The sequence below is a fragment of the Ips typographus genome, linkage group LG2 (genome assembly GCF_016097725.1).
Source record: "Ips typographus isolate SLU linkage group LG2, UJ_Ityp_2.0, whole genome shotgun sequence".
In the NCBI taxonomy this organism is placed as follows: domain Eukaryota; kingdom Metazoa; phylum Arthropoda; class Insecta; order Coleoptera; family Curculionidae; genus Ips; species Ips typographus.
The window spans coordinates 1,767,764-1,785,210 of NC_138423.1; the positions used below are offsets into that span (position 1 = coordinate 1,767,764).

At 36.5% G+C, this 17,447-nt stretch overlaps 2 protein-coding genes across 2 annotated transcripts; both read left to right on the top strand.

Moving 5' to 3' along the window:
- Window positions 1–57: 57 nt before the first annotated feature.
- On the top strand, window positions 58–10,958 carry LOC145725570 (uncharacterized). Its single transcript, XM_081974365.1, has 12 exons — window positions 58–83; window positions 142–530; window positions 3,067–3,785; window positions 3,835–4,260; window positions 4,789–5,172; window positions 5,256–5,394; window positions 5,443–5,756; window positions 5,815–6,024; window positions 6,072–6,219; window positions 6,337–8,547; window positions 8,602–8,691; window positions 9,033–10,958. The coding sequence occupies exons 1-12, from the start codon at window positions 58–60 to the stop codon at window positions 10,841–10,843; spliced, it is 6,867 nt and encodes a 2,288-aa protein (XP_081830491.1). The 3' UTR covers window positions 10,844–10,958.
- Window positions 10,959–14,508: 3,550 nt separating this feature from the next.
- On the top strand, window positions 14,509–15,480 carry LOC145724886 (uncharacterized). The gene is made up of 2 exons (XM_081973363.1): window positions 14,509–14,667; window positions 14,795–15,480. Exons 1-2 carry the CDS (start codon window positions 14,650–14,652, stop codon window positions 15,359–15,361), a joined length of 585 nt encoding a protein of 194 aa, XP_081829489.1. The 5' UTR covers window positions 14,509–14,649; the 3' UTR covers window positions 15,362–15,480.
- The last annotated feature ends 1,967 nt before the right edge of the window (window positions 15,481–17,447 follow it).

Here is a 17,447-nt window from a genome sequence, read left to right on the forward strand (position 1 = left end):
TGTTGTATTAATATGAATGAGCATGACAAAAATTTACTATCTGGATGACTTATTTCGATGCCGTTTAATGCCTTTAGTTGCCTGTAAGTAATTTTCTATACAAACCTCTCAAACTGTCAGTAAAACTGCTGCTTTTTTTAGGGTAAAAATTGTATCATTACTACTTCTGATCGAAAGCACACAAAACACCAAGTACTCCTTCAACGAGGTATCGGATTTTAACGATATCGTTGAAAAGGAGCATCAAAATAATCCGGAACAAACATTTAAAGAAGAAAACGACTTGTCTAAAAGCAGCTTAATTAATGTTGCAAACAACCCTTCCAGTTTTAAGGACACTTTAAGCATATGCCCTAAACATGGCGTTGATCATCAACACGAAACTGTAAACTTAGACGATTCAGATAGTTCTAGTCATATTATACGAGTTGTACCAAGAGTTGCTTCTCCAAAATGCAACAAAGTGGAAAAGTCACAAATTTCAGCTAGAAATACCATGGATAAAGCCTATGTACCTCAAGATGTTTACGGTAAGTGTTATATGATGCTACTATACAAGGTATAAATGGTTTTTAAAATTTTGAGGTGGTTTATGATATTTTTATCGTCCTAATTCCATGTTTTTGTCACAACAGAGCACTTATGACTGATGTCACCAAAGTACTAGTAAAGTTTGGTTTTGACTGTGTCGTTTTGGTATCTCAACTGTTACATTCAAATTTGGATTTAGCTTAACCTAGCTTAAAATTACGTTATAGAGATTAATCTGACCTAATCATTCATATTTGCATACAATGAGGCAACGATTAATAAAAGCAACTGAAGAGTAATCCATAACAAGGGTACCTACACATTTTTATTGAAAAAGAACATAGTTTTGGTGAACATTGATCCGTTGTGTTTATTTATTAAAAAAATTTGGTTCTTTACAATTAAGTGTGAAACATTACTTCGGGTTTACAGAGTGGTCGAGTTTTAAATGTCAACTATTCGATAGCCCATCAAAAAATTAGTTGACATGCATTATGGCATTTTCCTGAAAGATGCTTCATAAGGAAAATACGGTCGTTCAAATTTCAGTTTAAAAAAATCGGCTTTTGTCATAACTGTCAAACCGTTGGAGTAATTTTGTTCAAATTTAGAACAAGCACATATAAGATTAATACTCATTATGTAATGTTAATGACATTTGTCAAAATTGTTCAGTGGCATAGATACTGATGGTTTTAATTTTTCCGCCTTATTTTCTACGTCACTGGATATTTTTCAAAAATTGAAAAAAGTTGAAAATCTCTTATATAATTCTAATTTGACACTTCGTTTACAAGATAATTGAGTTATTATGATCAATCACCCAAAGCCAACCCAACTCACCTTAAAAATTGACTTGGAAACGGTAAAAATTAACTTAAGAAGCTTAAAAAATGTCTTTGTAGCCAGTTTTCATAGTTTCTAGACACACTGAAAGGATTTAGTCTTGAAAATTTACTTTTACAAACCAGTAAATTAACTTTGAAACGGTGAAAACTGTCTTTGTAGTCAGTCGTCATAGTTTTCAGGAAAATTGAAACACTTTAGTAGTGAAAATTGGCTTGTAGACATGAAGAACTATGTTCTAGAATTTTTGACTACAAATTCATACATTTAAACTTTGAAATTTGACTTGGACACCAAAAAGTGACTCTGAACCAATGAAAAGTGACATCAGATGCTTAAAATTTGCATTTGAAGTAAGTTTTCATAATTTGAAGACAAATTTCCATATTTTAGTCTTGAAAATAGTCTTAAATACAGGGTATTGACATTATGGTTCATGAAAATTGACTTGAAGACTAACTATTTTTAATAGGTACTTTAAAACTGCTTCCAGCTTGGAAAATCGAGTTTCAAGACTATCATCACCAAGTTTTAGACATAGCAAACCTAAAAAACAATTTTTACATTCTCCTTAGGCTTAAAAATGTTATTTCAAGCTTTGTCACTATTAAAATACCTTCTAGACATCTCAGTGCTAAAATTCGAGCATTTCTTAAAAATATAGACTGTTTTTAGTACTTTAAGGCTGTTTTCAGCCTGAAAAATCGAGTTTCAAGACTATCTTTACAAAGGTTTTGACTTATCAGGCCTTAAGTATACTGTCCATAGTTCTTCTTAGCTTCTTTACTATTAAAGTGACTTCTACACTCATGGAACATTTCTAAGAAATTCGACTTCTTTTTAGATCTTTCTTAAAACTCAACAATTGAATTTAAGTCTCTTTATAATAGTAAAAGACAAAAGTTTCAGACTGTTCAGTAATGAAAGTAAACATTTTTGACACTAAATGCTACGATATTAGTCTTGAAAACTAATTTTTAAAAATGAATTGAATTGTTTGTCCTGAAAAGAGACTTTTGAATCCTATTTAGTCATAGTAAAGTCATTTCTAGCCTTAAAAGTCAACTTTTAGACTATTTCTAGTAGTAAAAGATGAGTTTTATGCGCAACAATCTTTGTCTTGATTTCCTTACTAGTTTTAGTGCTTGAAATCCAGTTTCAGACACACACACAATGGATTGCAGTATGAAAAACCAAATTTTAAGACGAACAAACTTTTTTTATTCAAATTTTAGTTTTAGAACAAATTTTAATTCAAAGATCCTGTTTTTTCGCTATTTTCAGTGTCAAAAATTAACTTGGAAACCTCCCAGATGACCAGATTTGAATCCTTGAATTATTTTAATTAAAATTGAATCATTTTAAAGTAAAATATACAATAACCCAGGTAGACAGTAGTGATTGCCCTACACTGGTAATAAACTTATTAAGTATAACGTATATACAGGGTGGATTTATTATCATACTGAAGCTGAAATTTGCTGTTTCACTTTTTTGCGATATCATTTCAGGACACCCTATATAAAATATCAATTAAAATTGTTACAATTAATTCTTTGTGCTAACCGGGCCTAAAAATATTAATTTTTTAAAACTGTAACAACGAAAACAAATTTGATTTTATATTCGAACAAACAAAACTAACAACTTTATGCAATCGCTATTTCTTATATTTGTAATTTTTTCCAGACTTTAGTTCTATTTCTGAAGATCCAGCATGCGCAAACTGTAAACACATAGAAGGTCTGTTTCCTATTCCCCTACTGGAAAGTGTACTAATTAGTCGATTGCTGGAATCTAAAGATGGCACTAAACCGTACCCCATTAAATTCGTAATTAAATCGGTTCTACCAAACGTAAAAGACTTAACACAACTTGAAAATCCCGAAACACAAAAATGCATCAAAAATTACCTGGAACGTAGAAAAAGACAGATGGAATTGTTAAAAAAACGCGGTAAACGGAAACGAAGAAGTGGTGGAACCTACCATATTCGAGGCCATAGAAATATTAATCCGGATGGGGAGGACCAGCTTAACAGGATGATAGAATCCATATCTAAGGACCAAAATTTGACTAGTAATTACACCTACATGCCATTATTTTTTGGTACAGTGGCTCCTGCCGAGGGGCAACTCCTAGTAGCAGGAATTAGGCACAACGCTTCTGCGGAAGAAAAGTTTATGTTGGAGAAGATTTTAAGTATCAAGCCTGAAACACCTTTGACTTCCGCAACTACAAATGTACCTACAAATGTCGTGCCAAATTTGGTACCTCCTTTAACTCCCCCAACTAACCAAACTCATCCGGAAATCAAGAACAGTTTGAACTTGGACTTGAACTCCCCTGAAGTTAAGAAAACTTTAATGGAAATCATGCATAGACAGCAACATGCGGAAACTTACGAGGTGAGTTACATTAAGCGATTTTCAAGGGATTTCAAAGGTTTTCTTTTAGGCAACCACCAAGCGTGCGAAACGTCAAGTGAACGAAACGAATCCACCACTACCACTACCAAATTCTGGTGTGCCTCCTGTCCAACCAAATGTAATTCCACCAATTCAGAATGCTTCAAACATTAGTGGTATTCTACCACTAGTTAATAACACCGGCGGTATTCAAAATATCGGGGGTATCCAAAATATTACCGGTATTCAGAATACCAGCACACACGTCGAAAGTGAAAGTTTGGGTATGGTGGTGACACCTCCCACTCTACCGCCACAAATGGATGTACTTCCGGGTATTCTCATATACCCAAAAGGGACGAAGCAACGTAAAAGGAATGTGCAGGATGAATCCAAGTTAGTCGATAGTGGGTTTCAAGTCGATATTAGCAGCATTTTGAAAGGGTTGGACATATCGACTCCTGGAAATGTTGGGGTAAGTTTCATATCGTAAAAGTAGATAATTGGTTAAAAGTGACTTTAGTGGAAAAAACCAAATACTTTACAGGGTGACCTGATAGAGTTAATGAACTTCTTCTTCTTCTTCTTCTTCTTCTGCTTCTTCTTCTTCTTCTTCAGCCTTCTTCCATCCGTTTTTGGACCTCATTGGTGTCTCTTTTCCGAGTCTCTTTCACTTCTGCCGGTTTTGTGCTATCCGGAACCAGCTTCTACCTACTTCTTCCTTGATATCATCTATCCAGCGCCGTTGTTGCCTACCTCGACATTTCGTTGTTTCTTTGGGTCGCCGAAGTTCAACCCTAATGTTTCATTTTTTACCGTTCTGGCGTGCAACATGCTCTACCCAGCTCCACTGATTTACAAAAGTGGTTTAGCCATGTTTCTCTTGGTCGCGCAATTGTCACAACTTTAATTCAAATCTCAATTTTATTAAATAATTTGTAACTTGTTTTAGTGCGTATAGTATACATACTGAGTTAGTTGAACACACAAATCCATTTTACAGATATTGGATTCAAGTAAACAGTGCAAATCTGACAAGTGCATCGACGAAACTCAGCAAATCATGGAAGCCCTCAACGACCTCAATCATCAATCTCTAAAAGCGGAAGAGGTTGTAGTAGCTGAAGTGCCAATTACCACTCCAGCAATTTCACCCCCCAACCCCCCAGCCAAGTATTCCCCGGCAGTGTCCAAACCCGATAAATTTTCTCCAGAATATGCCGAAAGCCCTGCAATGAAAGAAAAGCTCTCCAAATTGCAGAAAGATTTGAAAATGGTAAAAGAAATCCAAACTATTTTTGATAAGATCGCCAACGTCAAAGGTCAGCAACGAAAAGAAAAACGAAGTTTGAGTGGGAAAAAGGCTGGCTTAAGGGCTAAATACTTGGCGACCAATTACGACGAGAATCCTTACGATGACATTATGAATGGAATAATAAAAGCAAGAATATGGCAGAAGAATAAAAACAGAATGGGGGCCGCGGGAAAGCTTGGAAAGGTTTTAAAGAGAGAGGAATTGCCGCGTTTTTTAGGAAAAGATTAGCAAAATTTTTTGTGAACGATTTAAATCAAGACTACCAGAAATACAAAAGGGAAGATTATGGAGATGGTAAGTCTTAAATGTTTCCAGCTCCCATGCTAAACGCATCAATTTCAGTATCAAATTCTAACGAACTACAAACTAAGGACCCAGACAATTTGGATGAGGAGTTGATTTCTGAAATGGAAGCAAACGCCACCACATACTTTATCAAAGAGAATATGCATTTATTTAAAAAGACTACGGTGGAAGAACTCAGGCCACTAGAAAAGGCAAAGCTGTTTAACAAAGCTGATGAATTGCTGCAAACCGAAAGATCTTTCTTGACTGATCCAGCCCCAACTTTAGACTTAGAGTTTAGTGAATCCGCAACTGATGAAGGGTCCAATTCAATTGATGACGAAGGCGACGATTACGTTGAAGGTGACCAGGTTCGGTTGAATTCAGGTTGAGGAGGTGTTAAGAAAACTTGATGATTTTCTTTTGCAGGGATCTATTGAAGATGAAGACGCTTTAAACAAAGTATCTTCCATTATGGAGTTTGAAACTGACACAGAAGACGCTGCCATTGCCAGTGAAATGTTTGCTGCTGCCGATGAACTTTTAGGGAAAAACGATTCTGATATTTTGGGCTTTATATCTGATATGAATGCTTGCGAAAGTGTAGCCGCTACTACTGCTACAGCAAAAGCTACTCAGGTGAATGTGAGACACTGTACGTTCGTATTTTATGTTGGGTTTTGTAGACGGAGCAGACTATATGTGAGGTAGAAACAGAAGCAGTACCAATACCAGCAACACCTAAGGCAGCTAATTTTAGTGTTGAAAGCAGTCCAAAAGCAATAGAAACCACTGCCATTCAGATGAATCAGGCTGCAACAAGACAGAAAAAAGGTAATTAGGAAAAGGTAATAATATTTTAGGGAGGTATTTAACATTATTTTAAAGGTTGTTTAACGCACTACAAACAGCTTGGAAGCATTCAATGATAACTTTGAAATTTTGCTCCAGATGTGCAATCGGAAAGTACAGGAAACTCTACAACACAAGAAGCGATCTTTACTACATGCGAGCTATGCGAAGGCGAAACTGAATCTACTAAAAAGCACACGTCTCCTAGTGTTTCTGAAATTGTTTTCTCCGAAAATTCACAAGCAAGTGGAGGAACTGCCCCAAGCACAACAGTATCCCAAAACGTCACCAATTCCACTGCAGTTTCCGGCAGCTCGTCAGAAACAAGCAGCATGGCTACTAAAGTAGAGACTGAACTTTCCAGTGGAGGCTCTACAACAAAAGCTGAATCTGAAAGTTCTGGCAAGTCAACTGAAACTGAATTATCTAACATAACTTCCAATGAAATATCTACCTCGATTAAAGAACCGTTAAAAAATGAAATAGATGAGATGTGTGACATATTGTGTGAAGGAAAAACATCCCCACAAACTACATACTCAGGAAGTGTTACTACAGAGCTAAAGAGCACTGAAAATTTAACATCGTCAGCTTCAGAATCTTCAAACCTCTCTACTAAAAGTGAAGAGCTAAACACTTCCATCCTTGCTAGTGAGGGTTCCTCATCTGAAACTCAACCAACATCAGAATCTTCGACTACTACAACATCAGGTGAAAGTGTTAGTGATCTTCAAACTACAGGAAACATTACAGCTCAAACGTCAGCAGCGTCTGGTACGATTTCAGAAGCAACAAGTAGTGCATCAAATGCAACAGTGGAGTCTTCTCAAAGTTCGCTCCTAACAGAGAAAAACACTGAAGAAACTATTTCATCTTCCAGTACTGAACCTAACACTGGAGTAGAAACTGCAACATCCATTAGCGGTTCAGAAATATCTACTGAAAAGTTTGAAAGTACTAGTTTAGAATCTGCTGCAAGCGAATCATCAGAAAGTGTTCAGTCTTCAAGTTCTTCAGCTGAAGAATCAGCCAGTACTCAATTATCCGAGGGCGTAAAGTCTACAGAAAACCCATCTGAACCAAGTAGCAACAATGCTTCCACATCAACTGAAGTTTCTTCTGCTGGAATCGAAATTAGTAGCCAAATATCGGGAGAGTCTCAAACATCTGAGGGAATTTCTTCTAGCCTAACATCTGAAAGCCTCATAACTTCAGGAAGTGCAGAAAGTGAAGGAACAGGAGAACAACAAACTTCAACTAGTCCAGCATCATCTGAAGGAGTTCAAGAAACTTCAAGCACAAGTGAAGTTAGTGGAACTGCTTCCTCAGAACAAGAGTCGTCTGAAATAAAACCTTCGGAAGCAGTTTCTAGCAGTGCTTCGTTTAAAACAAGTACCGGAGAAACCTCTACTACATCTGCATCATCTGAAGAAACTTCTACAACGGAATCAACGCCAGAAGTTTCAAAGAAAACTACTACTCTTGCATCTACTGAGGGAGCTACTAGCAGTAGCGAAAGTTTAGAATCCACTTCCTCTTCTAAATCTGAATCAACATCTGAAAGCGTTTCGACTACAATACTATCAGAAGAAGCATCAACTGGTAATGAGAGTCAGGTATCAAAAGAAGAGAAAACTACCACTAGCTTAACCTCAATTGAAACAAAATCAGAAGAAGTTTCTAGTACTCTAAGCGAAATTTCTACAACTGAAGGTGCTAGTAATTTGCCAACACAATCACAAATGTCCACTACTATGACTCAGTCTGAAGCACCAAGTTCGCCAGAGACTTTGAGTACTACTGAACATTTTACCTCTAGCACATCAAGTGAATTGGAATCATCTGAAACTAGTACTCAATCTTTGAGTAAATCATCAGAAGCAACTACTGAAACGAAAAATGAAAATACATCAGAGTCTGAAACAACTCAAACTGAAACTGAGTCATCTAGAATAACAACTGAAAGTGAAGATAAAACAACAACACAAACTACATACTCAGGCTCTCAGGCAGAAGCTTTTACTACTGAAATAACAAGCAGTCTGGAAGAACTCATTACTACCACAGAGTCTACCATATCTCAAACTAAAGGAAATCAAACGAGTTTGGAAAGACATGGCAATGCTGAAATTCCAAATACTGAATTTATAGGACTAGCAGTTATACCAAAGACTTCCAAGTTAATAGACTACGAACGTCGCACAGGTACACATCATTTTACTCGAGTAATGGAGGAGCATACTATTTACAATGAAGATGATGAAGTAGTGGGGGTTACCAATATTTCCAGACTGATATTTGTGATGGGTGGTGAGGGTGTATGACACGAAATAATAAGAATGAAGTAATTTTGGTTTGTTTCAGGGCCTGAGTCTTCTGGGAGTCAGTCTAGTACCATGGGAGAGACCACATTGAGCCACACTGAGTCTGAGAAAACTGGATATGAGAATGAAAGTAAGTTATTTTTTATCTACGACTAGCATGGTAATGATTCACTTTGAATTACGTATTAGTGCCATAATAATTGATTTTACTACCCTACTGTGGTAAAGCACTTTAAGAATACAATAAAATAGGTATTATGGCACTAGTGCCGTAAAATCATAAAATTAAATAAAGTAAAAAGTTGAAAAACTACTCATCTCAAGTTGCAAAAATAAACCATACTATCATTTCTGTGTAAAACGTTATACGTACCATGAGCCGAAAGAAGGACCTGTAATCTTCTTCTTTCAGCCCTTAATACGTAAATTACTATTATTGTGTGATAACGTAACTGACCAATTACTTTACAGAAACTAGTATGTCCAGTAACTTGGAAAGTATTGGTGAAAGCACGACCAGGAAAACTGAGGGTATGCATGCCGGAAAGCTAAAAAATGACAATGAGGTGGAAGAAAAGGGAGCTGAGTCAAAACACAGTCATTTAAATAATAAAACCAACATAAATGAAATGGAAGGCAATGAATCCTCTGGGTATTTCTCTGAAACCACTGAAGTTAGTAGTCATAACGAGAAGGTAAAGACCAGTAAAAGGACAACCTCAGAAGAGGCTGTGGCAAATTCCGAATCTACTAGTTCCGCGGAAAGTGAAAGTGGTGAGACTTCTTCTACAATACTTAAAGAAGAAGGGTCTACGACAAGTGCATCTTCAGCAGAGATTGTTACAACGTCCGAATCTACTAGTTTAGAAAGAAGTCAAGGTACTTCTAGTGAAAGTGGTGAGAGTTTAGCTACAACGCTAAAAGAAGAAGGGTCTACGACAGTATCCACACTACAAATCAGCAGCGTTTTTTCCGGTATATCAACTGAAAACATTGGACAGTCGGTGGAAACAGTATGCGAATTGTGCAGTGGTGAAGGGTCATTACCTGAGGGGCTCCAGTTTAGTTTGCCTATGTCTAGCAAGTCTTCTTTAGAGAATGCTCAGGCAAATTCCAGTCCGTTAAAAGAACAAGGAAGTGCTTCGACATCTTCATCTTTCCCTAGTCTAGAAAGCAGTTCTTCAGTCTCTTCAATCAGTATGGTTAGTTCAGAGTCAACAACAGCAGAGACTATCAGTGCTCATTCGTTAGCCAACACAATATCTTCTACTGAGACAAGCCAAACTACAGTTAAAGAAGAGGAAAGTTCCACAAAATCATCTGGTGAAATATCTTCTTCAATCAGTGCAGCTGGTTTGTCATCATTTGCTGGAGAAGCAACTAGTACAGAAGCGAAAGAGTCGAATAACACAGGATCCTCAGCAGTGACTATTTGTGAATTATGCAGCGATGAGGAAACATTCAGTGAGAAAGTGCGCAGTACTCATTCTCTTTCCAGCAAGTCTGAACTTTCTAGTGAGGGTGGGGTAACCAGTGCCGCCTCATTAAAAGTTGAAAATAGTGCTATCGCATCTTCAACAAATGAAATTAGCACTACCTTATTGTCTACTAAACCAACTGTAAGTTCTGAAGAAGAAATAGGGTCACCTAAAGAAGGTAGTAATACCACGTTGCTTTCAACTACATCAAGTGGAGGAGGTAGTTCAGAGGCTTTAACAAGTGAAGCTAGTTCATCACTGTCCACTCCCAAAGGAGAAGAAACTTCCACAACGTCCTCTTCACTTAATGAGGAAACCATTTCATCTTCTTCAACAAGTAATGCTACGTCACTACTGTCTTCATCTGAACAAGAAACAAAAGAAGCAGCTAGCAGTTTGGTGTCTAGTTCAATAAGTGAAATCGGCTCATCAGTCTCGTCTAGTGAATCAGTCACAAGTTCTTCCATGACGATAAATACATCTACTGAAGTTACTTCTACTCCTGAATCTAGTTCGTCACTATCTAGTCTAGAAGGAAATAATTCATCGTTTATTACTGGGGAAGGGACAATATCCTCTTCAGTGAATTCAGCTTCTTCATCTCTAGGTGGTTCCACTATATCAGCTTCATCCTCATCAAATACGGAGACTACGTCATCACTGTCTACTCTACTAACCACAAATCTTAGTAGTGTTACCACTGAACCATCAAATCATACAGGAGAACCAGTGGTGACCATGTGTGAATTATGCGAAGATAAAGAGAATAAAGATAATCAGACGTCCTCTGAACCGATCTTGTAGGATAATCGCCTAATGTAATGTTATAAATATGCTACAAAAGTGCACTTTACAATCTTTATAAGGAAATAAATGCGGTCCGTATAGGATGTAGAAATAAAGTAGTACTTTATACACACGAACAGCGTTAGATTTCTCTGCATATTTAAATCGTATGGAAGGAAGAAGGAATTTTCCTGCTCTTGCTCGTAATACGTAACATCGATGATGCGTGATATAGAAGTGGTAGAGTTCATTGGCAGCGTTTGTTTGTGTGGTACTTGAATCTGTAGATAGAAATGCCGGCAGCTGAAATGGTAAATGTGAATGGTCGTTCTGATTTCATGTCATGCGTGTTTTTAAAACATAATTAAGCGATCTCACCTACCTTCTCTGGTCCGCGAAGAATGAGTTAATGAATAATGGTTGGCAGTTTGAAGAAATACGAAATTTACAGAAAGGGAAAGATGGACTGATTAAATTCCTTAGTTTCTATATTACGACGGATTTAATAGCAAACTTGAAAATAAATAATGAAGTCATCGTTATAATCGACTTTTAAGCTTCAGGATAGTGTAGTTTATAGGTAGAAAAACAAAGTAATTTATTTACAAGGTTAAAGTAGAAATTGTTGCTTGTGCAACTATTTAAAGAGACCCAAAAAAATTGCTCAGATGTAAACATGACTCTATCTAAATCGACGCAGAACAATGTTAATTTTTACGGTTAAATTTACTAAAAAACAAGTTTGAATATCTTTATCAACATTTCAGAATAACTTTATTTATAAAGAGACCATTTCATGTTAAACTTAACAGTGGTGCTTCCTAAACTTAAAAAAATTAAGGTAAATTCATATAAATAAAAAAAGTCGTGTCAAATCCAACTTAAAGGATTAAAGTATACTATTTGGAAGTTACATAAACTTAAATGAACATCATTTCAAAGCGCTGATTCTAAAAGAATAGCTTAATTAATTAGGTAGTACTTTTTAACGAAATTGACAGACTGTACCAAGATCAAAGTCAAATCTACAAGTTACACAATCTAGGTCGACTTACGATGACTTCACTATCTTGAAAACTTAGAATATCTTCGAGAACTAATAATTTAAGAATTTTTGTTTGTTGCCCAGACGACATTATGTATCTAGTTTTGAAGGTATCTAAGCTGGAATTCGGCATACACGTTAGATTACTATCCAATATGGAATGATTTAATACGCTGATTTTATGCTACAATATGAGCTCAAGTTGCAGCTAAAATCAGTTATAACACATTGACATTTTTCCAGTGCGCTTTAAATAAAATGTAATAATACGATAACAACCAGCATAACAACAATAACTATCTTGTCACTATCAATGTTAAGGTATTAACCTAATAACATGTTTAAGTGAACGTTTTTCAGAGTCTGATAATGAAAAGTATCGTTCAAAAACCTTTTTTCTGAACTGGTAATGAAATATACTATTAAAAAATACCTCCAACAAGTCTACCAGGTTATATTATAATATCTTTGTATAATATAATATAACGTAAAAAACTCTGCATGAGAAAAATTCTAGCTGAATTTGAACACACTCGGACACACTGTAGGAAATCAAAGACCAACCGTTACGTTATGTACTACAAAAAATTTTACAATATTGCTATAAAAATTGGAAAAAAAAAACTAAATTAATTAAGTGAGTTGAGACTTGATGGTTCTGATTCTGACCTATTTCTTATTAAAAAACTCCGAGGGTGTTGTATTTTCCAACATGTAGAATTTATTTGGAACCTCCGTTTGGAACACCGGTGGTGCCTGCTCAAAGTGCCCCTGTTCTTAGCATGGTCTTAGGGTGCTCTGCTCGGAAAATTCCGGGTTGGAAAACTTAGATTTTTAAGATCTCCGGGTCGACAATTCCCAGGGTCGAGCCGAACACAGTCTGTGTTGGAAAATTTGGCCAATACAAAACAAAAATAACACCGCGTGTTACCGCGGTCAAGATTTAGTTAGGTTAGGTGCCGATGTTAATGCTTCAAAAGCTGCAGTGGTAAAGAAAGATCTCACAATGTGCGCCAATTTTCTTTGGCTGGGAAGCGGCCTCAGATAGATGGGTCAAGCAAGACTACTGCTTTTTACCCTCCCATCGATGAAGACCAAAAGGATAGGTATGGAAGAGGAAGTCGCTACAAGTCTAGGAATTTTCCCTTTGGAGAAGTTTCCAGAGTTGCATCGGCGTCTTCTGACCTGGGAAAAGGATGCTGACGGAGGGGCTCTTCTGGCGCTCTTCTTGTCCTCCATTTCTTCTTTCTTCGTCAGCTCGTCCATCTCTGGTGGTTCTGACAAACTATAGGATGTCCAAACCGCCGGCTTTCATCTGTATGTTTTTACATCCTAAAGTTTTGAGGAGTTGGTGAGTGAGGGATGGTTTACCTCCACTTCCCCCGCGCGTAGGCAAATCGGGGGAAGTGCCAGGAGTGCAGTCAGAGCCCAGTTAGAACCGGGATAATTGCGGAAAAGATCTACCCAGATTTTGAGAATAAAATTCTCGCTAACTAGGGGGAAGTTCTGGGGGAAATTGTGGTCCTCTTCTTTGCTGGTTGGTCCTGAATTGTCGTCTACCTGAAACAGAAAGAAAAACTTATTAATAATTACCCGTTATCCAATAGAATTCACTACCTCTTCTAATTCTGAATCAACATCTGTAGGCGTTTCGACTACAAAAGCTTCCGAAGAAGCATCAACTGGTACTGAAAGCACGACATCATAAGAAGAACAGAAAACTTCCACAATTCTAACTTCATTGGAAACAAAACTAAACGTTTCTAGAATCGGCAGTGATGAAGTGGTGACGTGACCAAATGTTGAATGACGTCGCATCCGTTTTAGATTACTGACCACTGTCACTGTCCCAAAGTTTACCCCATCTTTTTCTAAAACATGAATTTGCTTTTCCTTCTTTCTTCTTATCATGCGATTCCAAAATATCTATAGTTTTGAAATTTTCCTAACTGTAGAGGTTATTTACGATCTTTTTGGATCTACCTTATCCATAAAACTTTTTCTGTATAATAAAATTACATGAATCTTGAAACGTCAAACTCATTTTTTAGTTAAATATCACCCTGAACGTCGAACGACGAACGAATTCAAACAAACCAAGAGTTATAAGAGAGTAAATGTATATTTGTCTAGTGCGGAAACAGTTACCTATAATTCCAATACTATAAATAATATAAAGATGGATTTTTAAACAATGGTATGACTAGTTTGGTCATTATAACACAAAGTCTGCAGAGAACCTTACATATTTCAATTTTATAGTTTTGCAGAAAGAAAGTACATTTCATCATATTTAATTAATCCCTAGAAAGTTACATTCTTATTACTACTTGACAACAGTTGTCAAGAAGGAACAAAATGTCAAAATTTCTTGGATAATGTTGACCCAAAAAGATCATTAACATACTTTAGCATAGCATATAATATCAATAAATTGTTATCGGATGCTATAATTAGAAGTTATATTATGGATTTTGCATCAAATACTGGCTATTATCTGTTTGAAATCCGGATCGGCGGTGATAGCACGGAAGCAAAAAAAAATGGTAAAATTACTGAAATAAATGAGAGGTTGTTCCTATATACTCGAATTACAAATTATTGTTGATAAAACCTTTTTCTAGATTACTTAAGTGATACATACGAATTATGAAAGCCTTTCACCAGCTAAAGCCCCCCTTACTAATTATTCTTATAAAAGGTAAATACTTTCAACAATATTCATCAGTTTCGGTCTTACTTTCTTACGTTCGGCGCTTCGGATCTCATCCCATACGGAATGAACGCAGTTATGTTTGTAAGTATTATTTAAATTAGTGATTTGTGAATAATTTTCAAGAAGTCCTAGGATATTTAGTTGCTTTAAAGTGATTTTCTCTGATCCAACATGAAGAGTAATTACTAAAACATTCATCATATTTTAGGGTAGTTCTCTCTTGCTAGCTCTGGCATTTGGGTCCGCATTAGCAGGATATGCAGAGAGCGGTGGTCATGACCTTGGAGGAGGCTACGACCTCCAAGACCACGGACTTGGAGAGGAGGACCAAGGCTGGCAAACTAGTGGAGGAGGCGGAGACGAAGGAGGTGGCGAAATCCACCATCCCACCAAACACATCGAACAAACCAAAGCGGTACCGATCCACGTGACTAAAAAAGTTGGAGTTCCTGTTCCGCATCCTGTAGGAGTACCAGTTCCCCAAGTGATCAAAGTTCCAGTTCCCCAACCCTATCCCGTTCACATCCATGTACCCCAACCCATCCCTATTCCAATCTACAAGCTGGTGCCACAAGAAATCGAAAAGAAAGTGCCCATCCATGTTGAAAAATTGGTGCCAGTCTACATTAAGAAACCTTACAAAGTGGAAATTGAGAAGCACTATCCCGTTCACGTGAACAAGCCATACCCAGTCCATGTTCCTGTATTCAAACATGTTTACCACGAAACCAAACACGAGAAATACGTTGACCATGGAGGAAAAGGCTGGAACTAAGTTGTTTGTTTGAATGAAAGTGTCATTTTTTGCGCCCTGTTACTTGTTGAACTGTCTTAGTGTGTAATATGTTGTTAATATTATTTTTATATTGTTGTGTTTATAAAAAATGAAGAAGATTTTTTACCTGTTTTCATCACTCATAAACCTCCTAAAGCGTAACAGTGAAAGATTCCTTCACGCTTGAGAACCTCAAGATTACCATCGAAACTTTTCCATCATCAGGTAAATTAATTTCTAATAACGGCTGAATTATAAAACTTTTACTTTTGTCATTAATCTTGAATAAACTGAACCGGTACTATCTAATGCCCCGACAATTGCTGTCAGATGGTATAGATACTTTCACCCAATTATAAATGAAAGGAAAAGGAAGCAGTCGCTTTATTGGAGTATTCGCAATCCGTGGGATTTCAGTTAATTTAAAAAGTCTTGATAGGTGATTAGTACTTTTTTAGAAGCCAAAAAAGGTTTGTAGAGCGGAAATGTCTTGTTTATTATTATGTTATATAATAAAAGTTGATCTGAAGTGTAAATAAATTCCATTTAGTTTTTTACACTTACTTAGACTTATGCCTCTTTCACAATGAACGTAACATAAGAATAACTTGAATATAAATGCAAACTTTTTTTTTAAACCTTTCAGTTAATAGAATTAATCAAATAGAGACGGAAGACAAAAGAGAAGTTACCAAATTGAGAAAAATATCTTTAGATTTCAGCAATCTAACACAAAAAAGTTCTGGATGGTAAACAAAAACATGATCTCTAAAAAAAACACTTTGTATATTCTTATTGCTTACTAGATACAAATGCGTCCCTTACATCCCAAATTGGAAAAAAATATCCCAAAAACGGCAGCAGTTAAATTGGCAAAACGTAATAAATATAAAAATATAATAATAACATATTAATAATATAAACTTTCTCTATCTCTTCAGGGAAGCAATTTGGAATGCAGAGTAATTCAAATTCGACCCTAACCATTAGAATCTCGGAAACTATTAGAGATACGAAAAAGTTTAAATTGGGGCAAAGTATTTAAAGCTGAACCCTGTTTTTAGTCTTTATTTAATTCTAATCTTATTTGTCCATGTGGAGATTTTAGTCTCCCATCGGACGCCTCCTTAGGTTGTGGATAGGAGAATACTTCCCAGATATGGGTGGTACCGAGGAAATCAAATACTCGGGGCGGACCAAAACTAACATCTTCAGCGTCTGATCCAAAATGGAGAGCTGAAAACAACGTCTGAGCCAGAATGGGTGACTGAAATAAACCTCACCAACACGTCTGGCAAACGTGGTGTTGTAATGCCAATAATCTCCCTTAAACAAATGTCGGACTTTAAAACTACAGAAACACGACCCCAGGTGAGTAGGATATGCCATAAAAGTCATACTGCCCAAAAAATAAAAAAGTCAAAAAAGTAAAAAAAAAATCAATCCAATCCTTCACTTTGAAGGTACTCTTGCTATAAAGCAACTTATCTCTGACACTGCTAAGGTTCAAGCACTTTACTCAGCTACCCTACTCTAGTTTACCTTACCTATTTCTCAAGAATCACTACGTGTAATTAAAGTGTAATATTCGTGATACAATTGACAATAAGTGTCATAATTTCAAAACTCCAGCAGCTCGCAAATCCCTCAACCCAATTGGAAGGTCTCTAGTTTGATCGCATAAAACCTGCTTGGTAAGGCAATTTGAACCTTATCAATACACACAATGACTCAACACTGGGATGATGGAGAGTGTAAGAATCGATCGTACCAACTTAACAAACTTGAAGTATGCTGAAGGACATAAGAATAATGATAGAAGAACTCCAAGAAGCTTGTTCGGCTGTCGAATTACAGAGATCAATTTCTCAAAAACGAAGTACATTACAAATTTAGGGCCAAGCAGAAACATAAAATTTGATAGAGGGGATCTCGATCTAGTGAACAAATATGTCTACCTCGGACATGAAATTAGGATGTCAAGAGATAACCAAACAGCGCAACTGAACAGAATAATCAATATAGCATAAGCAGCTTACAGAAGACTAAGAGAGGTTTAATAGAGCTATACCAATCTGTCTGAAAA

Excerpts from the sequence above, each read along its gene's own strand:
- LOC145725570 (XM_081974365.1), top strand. The coding sequence starts at position 58 with ATGCCGTTTAATGCCTTTAGTTGCCT. Across the intron at positions 531-3,066 it reads TGTACCTCAAGATGTTTACG|ACTTTAGTTCTATTTCTGAA; the intron begins GTAAGTGTTATA and ends AATTTTTTCCAG. Across the intron at positions 8,692-9,032 it reads AACTGGATATGAGAATGAAA|AAACTAGTATGTCCAGTAAC; the intron begins GTAAGTTATTTT and ends ATTACTTTACAG.